The 18600-nt window shown below is 43.9% G+C and overlaps 1 protein-coding gene across 2 annotated transcripts in view; it reads right to left on the bottom strand.

Annotated features, from left to right (window-relative positions):
* Nucleotides 1–2421: 2421 nt before the first annotated feature.
* Nucleotides 2422–18600, bottom strand: part of FRZB (frizzled related protein) — a 40156-nt gene continuing 23977 nt past the window's right edge. For both annotated transcript variants that reach the window (XM_044445121.1, XM_044445122.1), the window contains 4 exons: nt 12711–12776; nt 10401–10605; nt 8839–8902; nt 2422–4382 (listed from right to left, as the gene is read on the bottom strand). In XM_044445121.1, the coding sequence (XP_044301056.1) occupies nt 4272–4382; nt 8839–8902; nt 10401–10605; nt 12711–12776 (446 nt within the window). In that variant the 3' untranslated portion in view covers nt 2422–4271. The remainder of the gene's footprint in view (nt 4383–8838; nt 8903–10400; nt 10606–12710; nt 12777–18600) is intronic.

Here is an 18600-nt window from a genome sequence, read left to right as displayed (position 1 = left end):
AATGGAATGGGAGTCCTCCCCCCTTTGCACTCCAAAGTGCACTTCTACTGTCTTCTTTAATGTAGGTTTAAGTCAAGCTTCCGCAGTAATTCTGTTCAAAACTATCGAGAAGATACAAGATGCCATTCCTAATAAAATGTATTTATTCCTCTTTTCCTTTGGAAAGCAAGCCCTTCTAAGAGTTTCATTTTCAAACCCACCTTTTCCTGGGGAGCAAAACTGCCACTGCAGCAACTTTCAAGATCAATGTGGTATAGAGTTCAGAACACTTGCCGTCTAGAGGAACACCTCCCTTCCTTCCTCATACATGAGCATTTGGATGGATAGGATGATAGCCATAAAATGCTTTTCCCTCATGCCATTTTATGCTTGAGGATATATAAATTCTCCTGCATGCTGGAGCAGCACCATGTCAATTATCCACAGAGATTGTCATTGTATGTGTGTTCCCCTGAAATAATAGCAACCAGATGTGGGAAAAGTATGGTTTTAATCAGTCCTCCCCTACATCCCACTGCACCCAATCACACACGTGTCTCTGAAGGCTTGCTGTACAACACAATAATATCACTTCTTTCCACAATTTATATATGTACGGTCCAAGTCAGCCGTCACAGGTATTTTTGTCAACCTTATTCAACCCATCTGTATTTGTGATTTTGCAATATGATCCCAATTTGTATTTGTTTAGCCACACGAGGTTGAAGTGGAAGTGAGAGGAGAGGTGTATGGGGAAAGTATAGTCCTGCCTATGTGGTGGAGAGGAACATGTCTGAAGCAAATCCAGAACTGAAACCCATCAGCAGAGCAGCAAATTCTGGAAAATCCTCAGTGAATATTCTATAACCTGTGGACTGGGTGGCCACGTAAACATTGCTATGATAAAGGCTAAATGTCACTGAAAAAGAGGGCCAAAGAGGACATGGGTCTCCGCATATAAAATTTGCATATGCACACGCGTAAATGTAAAGCCAGAAACAGTTTCTACAATTTAAATAGAATTGCAATATATCTTGCCACTCTAAGGAAAATTTGCCTCCAGGTGACCCATGTTCAGTCTGCTCATTGTTCAAAGACCCTCGCCACAGTTTCTTAAGGTTCTCAATCTTTAGACCCGAGTTTGACCGGTCAGCCACAAAAACAGAGGCTTCTGAGATGGTTCTGTAACCTACAAGTGCCTCAAGTCAGGCTAAATAGGGGATGCAGGTGGCACAGTGGTTTAAACTGCTGGGCTGCTTTGCTGGTTAATCGAAAGGTCGCTGGTTCGAATCTGCACAACGGGGTGAGTATTGGTGCCTTTTCTTTGGCTTCAAATGGAGAATGATGAGGCAGGGCCTGGAGTCTCTGGAAAAGGTTGCAAGAAGCTGATCCTCCAACTGCAGCTGCATCCTTGTAGCTTGTCTAGAACTTGGAAGAAGACTTTAAGAGCTTTCTGCTTGTTTTAGGGTGTTCTAAGGGAAAACCAGAGCCAGCATCATGCAGTGATTGGAGAGCTGGGCTCACCCTTGGGAAACTAGGTCTCTAGTCTCCACTCAGCCATGAAGCCTGCTGAGTGACTCTGGACCAGTCACTCACTCTTAGCCTAAACTACCTCACAGGGTGGTTGTCGTGAGGATAAAATGGAGCAGAAGAGCATGCAAGCCTCCATGTGTGCCTTGCAAAAGAAAAAAGTGGGATATAAATACAATGAACTATAAAGGAATGTATTTTTGAGAGTCTCTTGTGTTATAATGGTTAGAACGTTGGATGAGGCCTAGAATATCCAGTTCAGATCCTGATTCAACCAGGACTGGCCCAACCATGGGCCAGCTGCATGCACACTCTTTCTTAGCCTGACTGACTTCGCAGGGTTACTGTAAGAATAAAATTGGGTAAGGAGAGTAGCAGAGCAGCAGCTTTCAATTTATCAGCCCCTCTGAGATCACTTGTGCTGAAGGTGGGGACAAACATTGGTAAAATAAAGAGATAAATATGACAGACGACATATGTGTAGCAAAGACTCAATATTGCAAGGGTGCCCAGTTGGATTGCTAACAGAGGTGGCTGAGCCAGGTTTGGACATCACTACGGTGCTGTCCCACCATGGCAGGGGTGAAGAATAAGTGCAGGGGTGTATCCAAGCTAACCAAATTGATGAAACCTGTTTTCCAATGTTCTCCTGCAGCCACCAGTGAAAATCCAGTCTGTACCTACCTGCTTGTCTCTTGCTCACACAGGACTGTGAGAGAACTCTGGGGCAGAACATCGGGAAGGTTTTTCTACATTGAGACAATTTGCATTTATTTATTCATCTGTTTGTTTGTTTGAAGGCCATCCGTTAGCATCGCGTTCTCTGTGGCATGGTTTGCACACTCATTGCTTAAGCCATAACTCCATTTCTGAAGGGAATCACCACAGTGGTTAGTGAGAATGCCAAAGCAGTTTGTAACATAAATGTTTTATTTTCTGCTAAAATATTTGCTTTATTTTAGTTCAGTATTCTACTGATATTTCTGTACTTTAAAGAGAGACAGAGAAGAAAGAGGGAGGGAGGGAGAATTACAGTTTCCAGCTATTGGCACTGTTTTGTAAGGCTTAAAGGACACCACTTGTCAGGATGCCCAGATGGTACATGTTGAATAGAAATACATATCATTGGCTAAAAATTGTACATTTGTTGCAAAAAGTAAGAATAAAGTCTCTGTTTATGGCTGCAGTTCTTTTATGAGACATGCTGCATGAAGTACACTTGTACTTCTCTTAATAGCGGTAATTATTGGACTGCCTGGTCAGATGCTGCTGCTGTTGAAAGTAGACACTGAAAAACAATTAAAATGACACTGACAAAATGACAAAGTGCAGGCCTAGGCCAAGGAGGCCTGGTGGTGACAACCCACCTCTGTGACATTGCAACCAGTGTGAAAGAAGAAAAAGGGAAGCACATGTTATCCGCGAGCAAGTACAACCTAACTTTTGGCAAGACTTAACGGTGCTATGCAACCTTTCCCACAAGGATGGAGATATTCACCAGCAAGTCCTCTGTGCAGTATTTGTCATGGTTAGGGCTTTAAAGCTAGACTTAATACAAGTGGTTTATTTAAGAGGAATCAGCATTTAACAGGCCTGCTCAGATATGCACTGAATGCTTGGTAGAAGCCCTTTTTATAATCCTTTTTCCATAGTACCAAGAAGGGTTTCAAGTGTGGGAGGAAGGGGGTGGGGGAGGAGGCAGTGAACGCCAAGGGCAACCAAGCCTCCATCACTGCACAGGTAAAATGACAAATGCAAAAAATAGTTTTGTTACGCAATTTTTGATTTCCTTCTGCCTGCATTGCTAAATCACAGCAGTAGTTTGCAACACTCTTGTTTCTGGTTCTACAAGTACACCCCCAGATTTATTTTGCATGTGCATTTAGCCTTAATTTTTTCTCACATAGAAAAAAGTAGATTCTGAATGTACTCTTGATTCCATTTTCCTGTGTAATTTTAGGGTAGCCCAGATTATATTTCCACCCAAACACAGGCTATGTATTGTGCAGCAGTTGTGAATGAAATGAAATGAAACGAAACACAACACAACACAACTGTCTGCTCTTCATTCTGGTGGTGGATAAGGCTGAATTATATGGATCACCACCATGTAACATGCAGACTATTGAACACATGCCTAAGGCTTGTGCACACAAGTTGTTATGCGTGGAACCCAAACAGAAAGTTTCTCGGCACACACGCTCATCTGCTACACACACCTGGTGAGAGTGCCAGAAAAGGCTCAGTCTCACTCCTGAACTGCTCATAGCTTGTATTTAAGGAGAAAATAATTTGAACTAGCCCTACGTCATTATTGCCTCCCCAGCCACTGCTCTGATCCGACTGTTTGTGTTCCGGAAGGAACACATGTTCGCATCAGGTCCCTCTGTAGAACTGAAGGGGGCGGCTTGCATGTTCCAGAGATGTATGTGTCCAGAGCACACACCAATTTCTGGTTTGGGTAATGGTGTCCAATGACCATAGCATCTGCTAACCTCATCAGATTTGCAATTTTTAAAAAATCAGATGTTATCCACGAATATTGAGAGAATAGTATATACCATTTTTCTCCTGCAAATCAAGGGGCCAGAAAATTCAAGGGGGAGATAAAACTAATATTAGCTACAACATGACCTCATAGTAAACAATAGAATGCAACGTGCAATAGTGCAATTTCTCCTTTGCTGCCCCATCTAGGCAAGTCTTTAATTTATACAAGTCCGTGGATTATTTCAATGTTTTTGACCTGTGACATTTTCCTTTTAGTTGCGCCTTTGTCGGGGATTGGTGGTTCTGCCAGACTTCTGAGCAGATTCACTTTGCCCGGGTTCATTTCTGCCTTTACCAGGATGACGGAGCTTCTGATCCCAGCGCTGCAAGTTTGCAGAGGGAGGGAGGGAGGGAGGGAGAGAGAGAGAGGGGATAGTTTAAAACAATGGCACTTCCTTCCAGAAACATGCTACTTCTGATCTTTTTAATACAGCAAACTATGCTAGAATACAATAAAAGCTATTCTATGACTTATCATAGTGAGCAGATATGGACTGGAACGCAGCCACAACTTCATAGCTTTAGTTTTCGTTTGAAAGCATGCTTTGCAAGAAGCACTGGCTGCATCCTGGCTGGAGCGAGCAGCAGGCTTGTCTCAGCATGGGTGTCTCTGCCCTCTCCCCGTTTCTGTTTTCAGTCACGGAGCTCTAGTAATGTTGCAAAGACTTGGCTCTGGCAGACAGAGAAGGAAAAATGGATAGGCCAGTCAACACTAGCTCACTCCCTTTCCTCCCCTGCCCCACCATAAGGCCCTGGTACTATAGCAGTCCTATCTAATTAGAACCTATTAAAATCTTAGCATAGATCTCATCTGTTCCTTTGCAATATATTCCAAATGCAATACACACAAGACTATTTTTATGGCTTATGGCTGGTCACTTTTGGAGAAAAAGAGGAAATTGTCACATGATAACTAAAAGCTCTTCACATGTAAATGTGGCAGAATCTGCATTAACTTACCCACAATTTGTGTTGTGGTGTGTACCACTGTCATTTTACACATGGAGCCTCCGATTGGCCATAATGGCCAAACACAGACTGTATAGGTTACCCAAAGAACAAACCATCCATTAACTGCAGATGGTTTAACCCATAATTAACTGATATGGGCTGGGTTCAGATGTCATGGAGCAACCTCCAGTTAGACTGATATGAGGTTGCATATGCAGAATGGTGATGGAATTGACAAGTAAAGTAGCAAATAATTGGTTGATTAACCCATAATTTGTTGCCAGCATGTTTGAACTGGGTAATTGTTCAATGCTGTATTGACAAATAAATTCATATCATTCAACCCTTTATTTTTACCTTTGAATTAGCTATATTCTTCATTTGCTTTGTATGTACTTCTGATTTCATATAAAGCATCCTTAACAAGTAGTTTATACAGCAGCCTTAATTACCTGCACCAAATTAAATCCCATTATTTTGCAACAAGTGCTTTCTTCCAATCAAAAACTGACAGTATGATTTGCAAGATAGAAACAAGACTTTATATTGCATGTTTCACTACTATTTCTGAGTTTCAAACTGTAGGTGGGAGATGTGTCATTTCAAAAGACACACTTTTATCTTGAATCCGTAATCCTGCAAGCCCTGTTTTGCACATGCATGGAGATGGGGACAGCAGGGGTGTTAATTTAGTTTACATTGTATGCATGTGCCTACCTAAACCAACACTAGTTCCAACTTTGGCGAAAGCCACTGAATGATTTGTACACCCATGCACAGATATTTGTAAGACTACCTCCTAAGGCATTATTAGAAATGCAAGATGCATCATGCACACAATTTTTCAAGATGGCCCTTTTCCCTTTCAGCCTTTCTTTGATCAGGCCAGCTCAGAGATCTTATGAACAGTGCTAATGGACTGGCCCACACCAGCCCGTGTGTTGCATTTAGCTTTATTTTTAAAACAAAATGCCTAAGGGAAGCCAGCTATGGGCCTGTAAACCAAATGGAAAGAGCAATCGACTGACACAAGCACAACAGCTGGGCAGGAGAGCCACCAGTGCATGTAAGGGACAATCGACAGCTCAAAACTGCAGCCAAACAAACCCTTTTTGTCCCATTTCATGTCATCTCTAATTTCCAGTGCTGGTCTCTGTGTGTAACAGTGGAGGGTTCTGGCCCCAGCTCTTTCCTCCAAACACTCCCAATACCATTTACACACAATCTTCAGTGCATGCACACCCACAGGCCTACTACATGTCTGTCTGATTCTCTGTGGCTTTGGCAGTCTGCTTTTTTCCTCTTGCAAAGAGCTCAAAGAGGCTCCCCAGAGAGGTCCGCCTGGAGCCATTGTTATTTGTTTTTCGGCGCCAGGTGAAGACCTTTTTATTTAAACGTCATTTTAATTGTTAACAATATTTACTTATTTTTCTGGCCAGGGCGACTTTTCTTTTCTTTTCTTTCTTTTCTTTTATAACTTTTCTAACTCCTTGTATATCGTTTATATTTTTTATTTATTTTATATTATTAATTTTAATTTTATATTGTTATTTTTGTATTGTATTGTATTTTATTGTGCTGTAAGCCGCCCCAAGGCTTCGGCAAGGGGCGGCATAGAAATGTTCTAATAATAATAATAATAATAATAATAATAATAATAATAATAATAATAATAATAATAATATACCATCCGCCTCTTTTTCATTTTCTCCCAGCCCTGTGAGGTAGGCTCAGTTGAGAGTCAGCAGCTGACCCAAAGTCATCCAGAGAGCTCCATGGCTGAGCAGAGACTAGAACCAGAATCTCTAAAGTCCCAGTCCAGTGGTCTAATCACTATGCACACCGCTTACCAGCCTTCCCCATCCTGATGCTCTCCAGATGTTTTGGGGCTGGATCCAGATTTATGCTGGACCAACTACACTGGTGGAAGTGGCTGTTCCACCTCCCTCCTTCCCACCTTCCACCCTGCTGAAAACACTAGACAGTGACTCAGAACACCCTGCTAAATGGGATGAGCTATGGGGTGAATGGGGGGGAGGCTTCCTCAGTTGGAACCCTTTCTTTCAGATGACAGATCCTGGATACAAACCCTGTACTTCAACTCCTATCAGCCTCAAGTAGCATGACCAACAGTACAGAATGCTGGGAGTTGTAGTCTGGAATATCTGGCGAGGCCCAGGTTAGGGAAGGCTGCTACGCACAGAACTTCAGGGACTGTAACCCTAACCCTAACCTAATCCCAATACCCACAAATATTTTTCTGTGTGGAACCAGGCAACTGAACAAGGCTATTTCCTTCCCTGCTTATAAGCTTGCAGAGGGACTGCAAACTCTGTGGCCTGCGACTGCAGCTCTCTGTTTTACATCTTTATGCACAGGACAATCACACAGGAGGAAGAGCTGTGATCACTCATGGTTTGGAGAGTGTGGTGGGGAGAAGACTGGCACAGATCAAATCCAGAGAAAGGGTGTCACCATGGCCCACAGCTGTGCAAGTACCAGGCTGGCATTCACTAGCCCGGTGATCCTTCCTAGCCCGTCGGCATGAATGAGTGACTGCTTCATGCTCTGGCAGCAGAAAAACCACGAGATGAGCCGCTGTGAATGGGGAATCTCCACACCAATCTGAGACACAGTGGTGAAAAGATCTCATGGGCCCCCAGTGAAAAAGGGCCTCTGGGTATGCAGTGAGGTACACAGGTTCTCTGGCAGAGCAGATGTGTATGCTGCCAAACCCCAGGTCATTCTGTCCCGAAAAAACAGTCTGGCCACCACCGTCCCTCACCTGCCACCTGTTTGCTGCTCTGTCTGACCAGCGGAAAGGAACCAATCATGGCTTTGGCGATTTCTCCCATAGCTGCATGCTGGAGGATTAAATCCCTGCTCTAATGCAGGGGTCAGCAAAGGGGCACACTTAATTTATTAGACATTTATATATATATCGGTTTAGTGCATTTCTATTCCACCCTTCAGCACTAAATAAGGCCCCACCACAGCTGTCATCAATTTGACAAAATGCTGTAGAGCAGGTTTGCAACCCATAAAATATGCAAAAAACTTGGTGGGGGAAGAATGTTTTGGAAGGCCATCAGAAAGACAACCAAGAAGGGACCAATCAAATCACCCTTGTACCATTCTTTGGAGAAGAATATAAGTTCATGGCAGGGGACTTGCTTTGCATGCAGAAAGTCCCATGGTTGCTTCCTGGCTTCTCCAAGTAACGCTGGAAAAACTCCAGCCTGTAACCCTAGGAAGTTGCTGCCAGCCTGTGTTGACAAGACTGGGCCAGACAGACCAAGCACCTGGCTCAGCAGCAGGCAGCTTCCAAGGTTCCTGGTTATTTACATATATTATAAAACAGAAAAATGCAAAATGACACAGGTTTTACTGAAACTGTTCGATTTCCATGTTCATTTTTAACCCTAACATTGTATTGGTAGTCCAAATTTAGTTGTATGAAATTTTATAGCCAATATAATGGGTAGTTAATTGGCCAAACACTAATTAAATGGTAATTACTAATTAATTGGTAATGTTTAGCCTCTACAGCAATGTTTAATGTATTCATGTATACATTTAGAATTCATTTTCTTGTATGAGATGTACAGGATACAATAAAAAGGGGAAGAAGCCCTTTGCCCAAGTCACCTCCAGTATGATTACAGATAATTTCTGAGGCTGCAATCTTGCATTTAGTGTGGTTCTACTTCTTTGTCAACAAGCATGTTCAGTGATGGGACCAAAAAAACAAAACAAAGCAAAGCAAAACAAAAAAAGAGATTCTTTCCAAGGCTAAACATGATCAAACAATGAATAGAACTTGCTTACCTTCACTTTTTTACCAAGACGATCCTTCCATTTTTCAGCTATGGAGCCTTCTACCAAGAGTAACCTACTCATTTCACAGGAGAACAACAATGAAGAGTTAGGCTATGCAGTCCAATGCAATGTGAATCTAGTCAGGAATGCTGTCTTCAGGGAGCCCGTCTTGGGAATGCCCACCTCCCTCTTCCGTGGCAGTGACTGAGAGATGGATTTCTGTTGCTCTGCCAGGGCACGCAGTCCTAGCACAGACAATAGCTCCTGGCTCCGAGCTTGCACTAGCCATGCTGAAGCTAGAGGAGGAAGAGAGCGGCCTTGCTTTCGTGGGATCTGGGCTGGGCTGGGGCAGCTCAGCAGTTCCTGCACATGTATGAAATTACCTAAGGAAATAGTGCTGATCTCTGGTCCACAAAAAAATGATGCCCCAATAAACCTGCTCATTTTTAAGGGGTCACAGCTTTCTTGGTTGTTTCATAGGAAATTTGATGGTGATGATAGAGTCACATGTGTTTTTTAAAATATTTTATATGTATTTGTTTAGTGCATGCAATGGTGCTATAGCACCCTTTCAAGTATGTAAGATGCTTTAAGTTATGAAAAGAAGAATATTGATTATTGCATCCGGATTGGTCCTAGATAGACCCATTGAAATGAATTGCACTTAAATGAAATGAAATGAAATGAAATGAAATGAAATGAATTGGACTTGAATTAGGCAAACTTGGAATACAACCCTAGATATTTAAAAGAAACCTTGTTTCCTAGTATTGTATATACATCCTACAGTCAACAAATACTCACAGCATCCTACACTCGGTCATCGCTTTATCCTTGCAACAACCCAGTGAGGTGGACCAGGCTGAAAATATGCCTTGTCCAAGTCCATACAATGATCTTCCCAGGATCTGAACTGGGCCCCGCCCCTTGCAAAATCTAGCATTCAAGCCACTGTGCAGATTGCCTTTCTCACTGCAAACAGGCTGACTGGCTTGACTGACGGACAAAAAATTACAGCAAGAGAATGGCTGATTCAAGAATGTGGTGTTACCACTAAATATTTTGAAAATAGCTGCTAAAAGCAGCTTCTGAGCTACTGCTGGGGAATACTGCACATTATACATAACTCCAGAATATGAAGGGTTGCATTTGCTACTAATCAGCTTCTGGGCACAGTTCATGGTTCTGGTTTTATATCTGTAAAACCTTGGAGAGTCTGAATGCTTTTAGGGAGCGTCTTCTCCCATGGAAATCAGCTTGATTACCGAGAGCCAGTGTGGTGTGGTTGAAGTGTTAGCCTGGGGCCCTGGGAGATCTGAGGTCTAAGTCCCCATTTGGCCACAAAACTTACTGGGTGACTGTGGGCCAGTAATTCATCCTCAGCCTGACCTACCTCACAGGGTTGTTATTGAGCTATGTAAGCCACCTTGGGTTCCTTGCAGGAGCAAAAACAGGTTGGAGATAAATGCAATGTGATCCCTGGAGCTCCTGGGTCCCCGGGCCAACACTCAAACCACCACCTCATGGAGAATGATGTATGTTCTATATTATGGAGGGAGGGAGGGAGTTACCTGGAGCGTTCTTCATCTTCATAACCCATGATGATATATTCTTCATTAGCATTGAGAGGTGGGCACAGGCAACCGGAGTTTGTGTACAGGTTAACGGTGTCCCGAGGAATGTTCACCAAGGAAGACTTTAGAATCTCCTTTACTTCGACTACTGCAGTGACATCATGACATTTGGTCTTCACCTCCTTCACTTTAGCCCGAATGACTAAAGGAAAATAGCAGAAAGGAGTTAAAATCATGTCAACATGAACTTCAGAATGTTTCATCTCTTGGACCCAGACTTCCCACAATTAAGCATTTTTAAGAAAATGAAGGCCTTGTTCTCCATCTCTATCACCACCACCATCATTATTAGTGTTGTTATGTTGATAGCAACATCAACAAGATGACCTTCATATTCTTAAAAGCATGGTGATGGTGGTGATTTCCTTATGCAGGAGTGCCTGTAAAGATTATATATTTGTAAAACCACTGGATTAGAGCTGGATTTAATCAGACTGGAGCCAGTGAAAGCATGATGGACTTGATCCCAGTAGGTCTACTCTGACCTACCAAAAACTACCAATGGTTTTGTGTCTGCCCAATTTGGACTCCCATTTATAGCCATCCCCTTGATACTCCTGCAGTTTCTTAGATATGGCTGGCTGTGGTATCACCAGAGAGTTGTTGTGTTGCGATGGTTATGGCAGCCTTCCCCAAACTGGTGCCCTTCTGGCAAGTTGGATCATGTATTCTGCATGGCCATAGATCTGCAGGGCATTAGGTTGCAGAGAGCAGAGTTAGGGTGCAGAATAAGACCAGGGCACTCCAGGTTCAAGTACCCGCTCATAAAGAAGCTGGAAGACTTTGGGTCATTCATTCTCTCTCAGAGCTTTCTTACCCTAATGTGGTTGTTGTGAGGCTAAAAAGGGCTGAATCATTTCCCCATGTAACTTACACTAAAATCGAACAAAACACAGAGTTTTATTCTGGATCAACAATTCTGTTGGAGGAAACCAAATTCCGCCTCCCCTCCTTTCCACAGTAGCCCCTGTAAATGGACTTTCATAATCAGAGCTATAAAATAAGGCACTGCAGCTTCCCATATCCCTTCTCCGACTGTTCATTGGAAAGTTATTTATTTTCACAGACAAGGCACAACTGGTTCTGCATTACAGCTAAAACTGTACGTGTTCGTTGCTTCTGATGTACTTCAAAATATTTTGAGAGGTCAACCTGTAAGAGCTATTTTAAAGTAACATTTTTATCACTGCTTGTTGTTATTGATATTTTAAAGGAATTTCCTTAGATGTTACAAGATCCTTTGCATTTTGTAACAACAGAGTCTGCACTTTGTCAGTTATTGACTGAGTTTGCACAATACAACAACCCATTGCAGTAACTAGCCAAGATGGGTTGTGCTGTCATGTCATGTGCAGCTGGATCACTTGCCACAGATCACATCGCTTTATCACTTGCCAATCTATGGTTTGTTGTAGCTGTTGTTGGGGTGACAATGTCAGCCAAACCTGCCAGACTGCCCCCACAGCAGGCCTAGGGAACTGATGAGCCAATTTCCACGTGTTTTTCACAGGAAAATATCCAATATGGAGCTATGGATCAGAGCCTATTTCCCTGTCAAAAAGCAAATTCGGAGATTTGCCAAAATTGGGCAATTTTGGGTTCCTTCTGCCCCACCTTAGAACTGTTTTCCTTAAACATTTTTGTGATTCTGCAAACCTTTAAGTTCATTCAGACCTGCAGATGACACCTGCCCCCCCCCCTTTTGCATGGATAGTGCTGTTTTAAAAACATAAAGCTCCATGCTCACTTCTCTGCTTTGGAAGTAGAGCGAATGACATACGGAGGAAGCTGAAACGCAGCCTTCAGTTTTCCATCACTGCTGTCACGAGTACCACAAAACTATCACCTGTCAGCAGCAAAGGGAAGGGCTAGGAAAGTCCTTTCTCCATTTCCTGCTACTGTTGCTCTGATATCTTGAACTAGCAGCAGCTAAGAAGGGGAAGGTGGAATTAATTCATCTCTTCCAAGTTTCCATCAAGAAGCCTCTTCCATCAAGTAATCCTGGATTCAGGAACAACCCTTGCTAGTTCCAATGAAGGATTGATCTTGACACTCCTATCTATGCCTGGTGGGAAGGGAGGGTCGAAATCTGATTTCTCTCTCAACAGCTGACTGAGTTCACTTGGCTTTGGGGATAAAGACAGGCAAGAGCAGCTGCTCACAAACCTATTTCTGTCAAATATTTTCCACCTCCATTTAACCTTCTTCACTCCTTCAAAGGTTACTTACCATAAGGCCGATACTTACCATAGTTGTAGTTGTTCCGAAGATAAGTCTTCTGTGTAGCTTTGATCGGCTTGCATTTGCAGCGTTCTAGAAAGCAAGAGATTCCTTGGGTTAGGGCAAGGGAATGCTGGCAAAGGGTGAGGTTCCCTTAAATTAGGGAAGAATTAGGCAGACACAGTGCTGGAAATGACCAGATCGCTCTACCTTCAATGGCTGTAGAAATGGAGACACCAGGGCCTACGGTCTTTCTTACCCTTGCAGGTTAAGCTGAACCTGTCAAGCTCTCCTTGCCCTCTGCATCTGGTCACCCCGCCTGCCAGACTTCAGAATACACTGCTGCAGTCTTCCTCACGCAGGCTCCTTCCAAATGTGCCGGGCTACAACTCCCATCACTACAAGCTGGCTAGCTGAGGATGATGGAATCTGCCAGGTCCAAACACATCTAGAGGGTGGTCCAGTTGGAGGTGTGGAAAAGCTTCCACAGGACAAGGCCTGCTTCTGAGTTGTGGATCTTAGGACAGGCCTCCTGTCTGGGCCTGTCTCTTCAGCCAAGGGGAAAAACAGCGAGTGCTTCCAGGCAAAGCTTTTATAGCACCGTCACCCCCAAACTACAACTCTTCCAGAACAGGACTGTTATTACAGGCATTCCATTCTATATATAGATAAAAGGAGCATAAAAAGGGAATTTGTGACACTTCTTAAGATCATCAAGTGAGACAGTGTTGGGAATGAGGGTGACAGTTGTTCTTGGCATGCACCCGTGGGTCACGCCGAACTGAACTTCGAGGCAGAGAATGGAGGGGAGGAGGCGGAGGGGCCTTGGGAATACGGCTCCAGACTCTGAGCAGAAAGAAGTGGAGATTATCATCCCAAGGCCACTCCCCCCAAGTGCTCAGGCCAGCTCTGGGAACAGCCTAGATGCACGGGTGTCGTGTGGGACCATGGGAGAGACTCTCAGAGTCAGACGAACCTGGTACAACTCTTGACCCCACGGCATGGCATCTGGAGGGGAGGGGCAGCCAATGAGAGGACAGCCGGGCTTGCTTCCAAACAGGCCCTTCAGAGGCATCAGGCCCAGACATACTCCAAAGGAGGCTTTCCAGAAGTAGTTGCATAGGCTGGGTTCAGTGAACCACTCTGTGCATGCTCAGAGATACATTCTGTGGTGATTGCATTTATTGGGTATCCTTTGGTGAATAAAGAGCTTTTTGCAAAGAAATGGTCTGTTGCCTTGAATGTGCAAAGAGAGGAGAACTTGACGCATGACAGACAGCAGCAGAATTTGTCTTGGACGCTCTGGTATGTGGAACACACACCGTCTTCCACGACAGGAATTGACCTGTATTCCATGTGCCTCATTTCGGTCTACATTTTCATTCTGGACAATTTTCCAGGACAGGCAGAAGAAGTATCATCAGAAAGTTGACAGGGAAGGAACCAAGAGTGCTTTCTAATCCAGGAAAGAGGTCTTCGAATCTCCATCCACCCAATATCTATGATCAAGAAAATCCTGGCAAAAATTTAAGTGCCTCCGTGTCATCAGCAGAAATTTTGGACAAGTGGTGACTGGCTTTAACCAGGGAGAAAGCTTCCCCCAGTGCCCCCCTTCCGGCAATAGCAACAGCGGATGCCACAACAGTGCTGCCTGCATGGGGCAGAGGCAGGCAGCCTTCCACACCATGGGCACATTTGACAATCTGAAAAACAGTCCTGGTCACCACCACTTCCATGGGATGCTTGCCAAAGGGCAAGCAGTCTGCCAAAAGTCTGAATGCAGAAAGAGATGGGATTTAACACCAACAGAAACAGCAGTTTCTGCTGATAAGAAAATGATTTAATTAAAGGAAGTAGGAAGGGTTAGACACAAGTAAAGATGTCTGGACTGTGGCCACCATGTTGCCTCCCCTGACTTGTACAAATGTGAGGAAGGGAGTGTGTTTGTGTATGTTTTCTACATCAGGAGTAGTGCACAAATCTTCCCCCACCTTGTCACAGCAATTGCACATTGAATTTTGCAGATATGGGTAATGCCTAGTAATTGAACGGATATGAATTTTGCTCTGAGCTGCTCATTTCTGCCTGGGCTCTGGAATGCAGGACTATTACAGTCAGTGAATGACTTGTACCACAACACTTGCATTTAGAGGGAGACCTGCGCAGGAATTATGCTGAAATCTGTGTGTGTGTGAGATGCGTTTCAGAGATGCTACCAGTGATGTGTAAAGCAAGACAATGAAAACAAATAGTCTAGGAGTAAGAAGCCTGGAACAGATGCTGTGCAATGTGAGAAAACCATCAGCTGGACATAAATCATGGAGATCGTTGCCACACAGGTTCCTACTACTTAGCCAATGCTTCATTAGCAACATTTCTTTTTTATTTCGTCTGTATCTTCAGAACACTCTATGCAGAGTTGCTAGTCCTGAGCCCATGGGGGCCTTACCCCAAATCTGTGTCCAAAGACCCTGATGCATCTCTTCCACAGACCCCGCTTGCTTGCTGCTACCAATGGAAGCGTCCTCCAACCTCAGCTTAATTGCCATGCAGGGGGCAATTTACTAGGGGGTCCACAGAGCTTTCCCACATGCAGCAATGTCCCTCTCCCAGTCTTTCTTTCCATTGCCATTAAGCTTGGGAAAACTGTTCCCATCAGTCCGTGATGATCTGGATCAGGGCGCCACTTAACTGAAGAATCTGTTTTATTTGAGATTTAAAGCAATTCTAGAAAATATTTCTAAATTCACACATAAACATAATAATCAACATGTGTGTATTGTATGCAGATCAAGGACCTATACAACTGAGCTCTGAAATTTTTACGTGCCTAGCCGCACCTCTGCCCAGACACAAATACTGCAATTAAACTTGCGAGTGCGTGGGGGAGGGGGAATGCTTTACTTTATGTCTCTCTCTGCTCTTAACCTGACATGTCACAGAAAATATGACATCTTTGAGCTGGACACTGAAGGACAAGAGAGGTTTGGCAACCATGTTGGTGCTTGAGAGGAGCAAGAGAGCTTCAGGCAACTGAGGGTGGTGGAGAGCTTGAGGGACGAAAGTCACTGCAAAAGCATCGCAACCTATAAGAATGCATGGACTATTCCGTTGACATAAGATGTATGCACATTATCATGCAGCCCAAGTATTTGCACCTGTCAAAATACAGGAAAATGATTATTTGAAAACATAGAAACCTGGAAGATCTTCTAAGCAACTGTTTTTAAAAACCCCCAAAGCACATCTTATGAAACAGACAAAAATGTAATGTCTAGCCAAAGAAAGAGGGCTAATATTTATACACAGTATTTTGCCAGCTGCCTTTGCCAGGGATAAAAGTTGACTTGATTAGATATTACACAGACATGATTCACCACCCACAATACGCCAGAGACGATGCAGAGTGTTCTTTAGGTATGCTCAGTCCAAAATTCTTCTTTGAACAGTATCCCATCCTTGCCATTGTAAAAGAATGTGGAAACTAAATAAATAAGAATGCTTAACAGTTCTACTGAACATTTTAGAGTATTTCAAGCGCTTTGTACATATATTTTCTTGTGGTGAGCCTTACAAGAACATGGCTCCTCTACTTTCTCTCCTTTAAATCCTCACCACAGCAACAACCCTGTGAGCTTGGGCTGGTAGTGAGTGATTTGCAGTCACCCAGGCAGCTTCGTGGCTGAGCAGGTCCTCCTGTGTCCCAGTCCAGCAGTCTGTCCTGGGGATACTTGGGTAGTTTAACCATTGGGAATCCTGATACAGATATCATTGATATCAAAAACAGATTTTCCTTTTCTTACAGCAAAAATACATTTAGAAAGGCCTGTTTTTGTACTTTTATAAAAACTGCAAGATTAAAGCATCAACAGGAGAGAGCACGTAAGCAGGAGCAATGCAGTCCAGAGTTGCCCATCCCTTCTGCCTGTTCTACTGCCAGTGAGACCATTGTGGCATCAGTACTGAGATAGCAGTGAAAATCAACATGAGTGCAATGTCATTATCACCTGCTAGTGCAAAGTAGCTTTTGCCTCTGAAATTCAGCAGCAGCAGCAAATTGCCACTTTACTTTTGCACTAGCAAGTGCCAAAGACGTTGTGCTCACAATGGTTTGCACAAGCATAACATCACTAGTGTTAGAGCTGTACAACACTGCCCATTGGATGCGATCAATATATTTCCTTTACAACAGATTCACAGATTAAAAAATTTTGGAAAAAAACTGCACCTGCAGAAAACATGATTTATGTAGATGATGTTTAAAGCTTTACATTTCACTTCACTTCCAACCAACTCTCCTTTTCTTTTAAATGGTCACTCCAAGCAATTTATAGAATTTTACTCAAAATACACACACAAGACAAAGCACACTGAAAAGCAAATTTACTCATGTTTTAACTAAAGGCAACCTCTAAGGAAGATGGTTGCTCGCTGGTATTTCCATTTCGGCTGGGGTGAGTATTTGAAGGATGTGGAGTTGAAATGCAAAACACCCCCTCCCCCATTCAAATGCAGTAGCCATAATTTGAATTGGGGCTGGGGATACTGAGAGTTGTAGTATCACAGTTGTAGTACACATTAGGAAAAAGCTGGGGAAGGTCACCTGATTTACTTGCCTTCTCCACACTAACAAACAAACAAACAGCTTCGTTTTCAAAATGGAGTGTGGGGAGCAAAAGCTGGCAAAGAGGCCCATGGATCTAGGGCACACAAACATACATGTCCTACCAGACATTATGGGTGTCCTATTCATCCCTCACCAAAAAATTACATCCTGCAGGCTAATTGCTATGGACCGCCACCTGTTGCCCATTGCCTTCCATTCCCCCAAAGAGTGGCTTGTTTGACTTGGAGGTAGGGAGTTTTGGCAGCGAAGAGACAAAGGGGATACTCAACCATCCTTTTGAGCCAGCCTGAACATTAGAAAAGCTCCCTTTATTTTTTGGAGAAGGCGACAGGACAACCACCTGTCTCTCATCCTCCTGTCAGGTGATGAATGCAGCTGCGCTATGTCCTGGCCTGTCTAGTGAGCTTCTGCAGAGCTTGTATGACACCAACGCGACGCTAAGCACGTGTTGCCTGCAGATGTGGTACTCGGACCTGTCGCCTGCAATCCAGCTCCTTAGCAAAGGTGTCCCCCTCAGTGATAACAGCAGCAGCGCATGTCGAAAGGCACAGTGCAGTGCCAAACCACCAAGCCACAGCTGTGCCAGGGAGGAGATGGGCACCTAATAGGGATTTCCTCTCAGGTCTGACAGGCTCGTGACCACAACCCTGCCACGTTCTCCTGTGGCACAAGGACTGATTCCCTTCCCTAAGTGAAACCACCCCATGTTCCCTGCTTTTGCACGATGGCTGCACAAAGCACCAGCTTCCTTCTTATAGTGAAGCAGACTGAAGGGCATGGAATCTAGCATGCTCTGACTGTGGGGACAGAACTGGAGAGCTGCTCTTGCATTCTCCCTACCTCTCCCACAAATCCATGAACATGCCCATTAGGTACTATTAATGGTGCTTCCATGTTCTATCCTGGGCAAATGGATTGGGAGGATAGTAGTGTAACACGTAAGGAGCAACATGTTTTGCATCAGCTGAACAGACAAGCAGTATTTGTCATTGTCGCCAAACCCGTCTTTCCCCTCCCTTCTCTCAGGGTTTCTGCAGAGAGAGAAAGGGTTTGTTTGCATCAGCTTTTAAGAGGAGGAAATAGTTCCTCTGCTCTCCACAAACATGCTGCAAGTACAGAGGAAAAAACACCGCTTCTCTCTCCCAAGTGGCAGATGACACAGGAGGACCAACTGCTGGTCTCACTCTGTTTCGCTTGGCTTATGCAGAAAGAACACTGCATACTCCTGCAAAAATCCACAAGAAAAAGGAAGACACTGCTCTTTCCATCTCCTTGTGACAGGCAGAACAA

Source organism: Varanus komodoensis, unplaced genomic scaffold, assembly GCF_004798865.1.
Source record: "Varanus komodoensis strain SLA01 unplaced genomic scaffold, ASM479886v1 scaffold47, whole genome shotgun sequence".
NCBI classification, from domain to species: domain Eukaryota; kingdom Metazoa; phylum Chordata; class Lepidosauria; order Squamata; family Varanidae; genus Varanus; species Varanus komodoensis.
The sequence above is the reverse complement of the archived record's forward strand: the minus strand, read 5'-3'. Positions and strand labels throughout refer to the sequence as shown.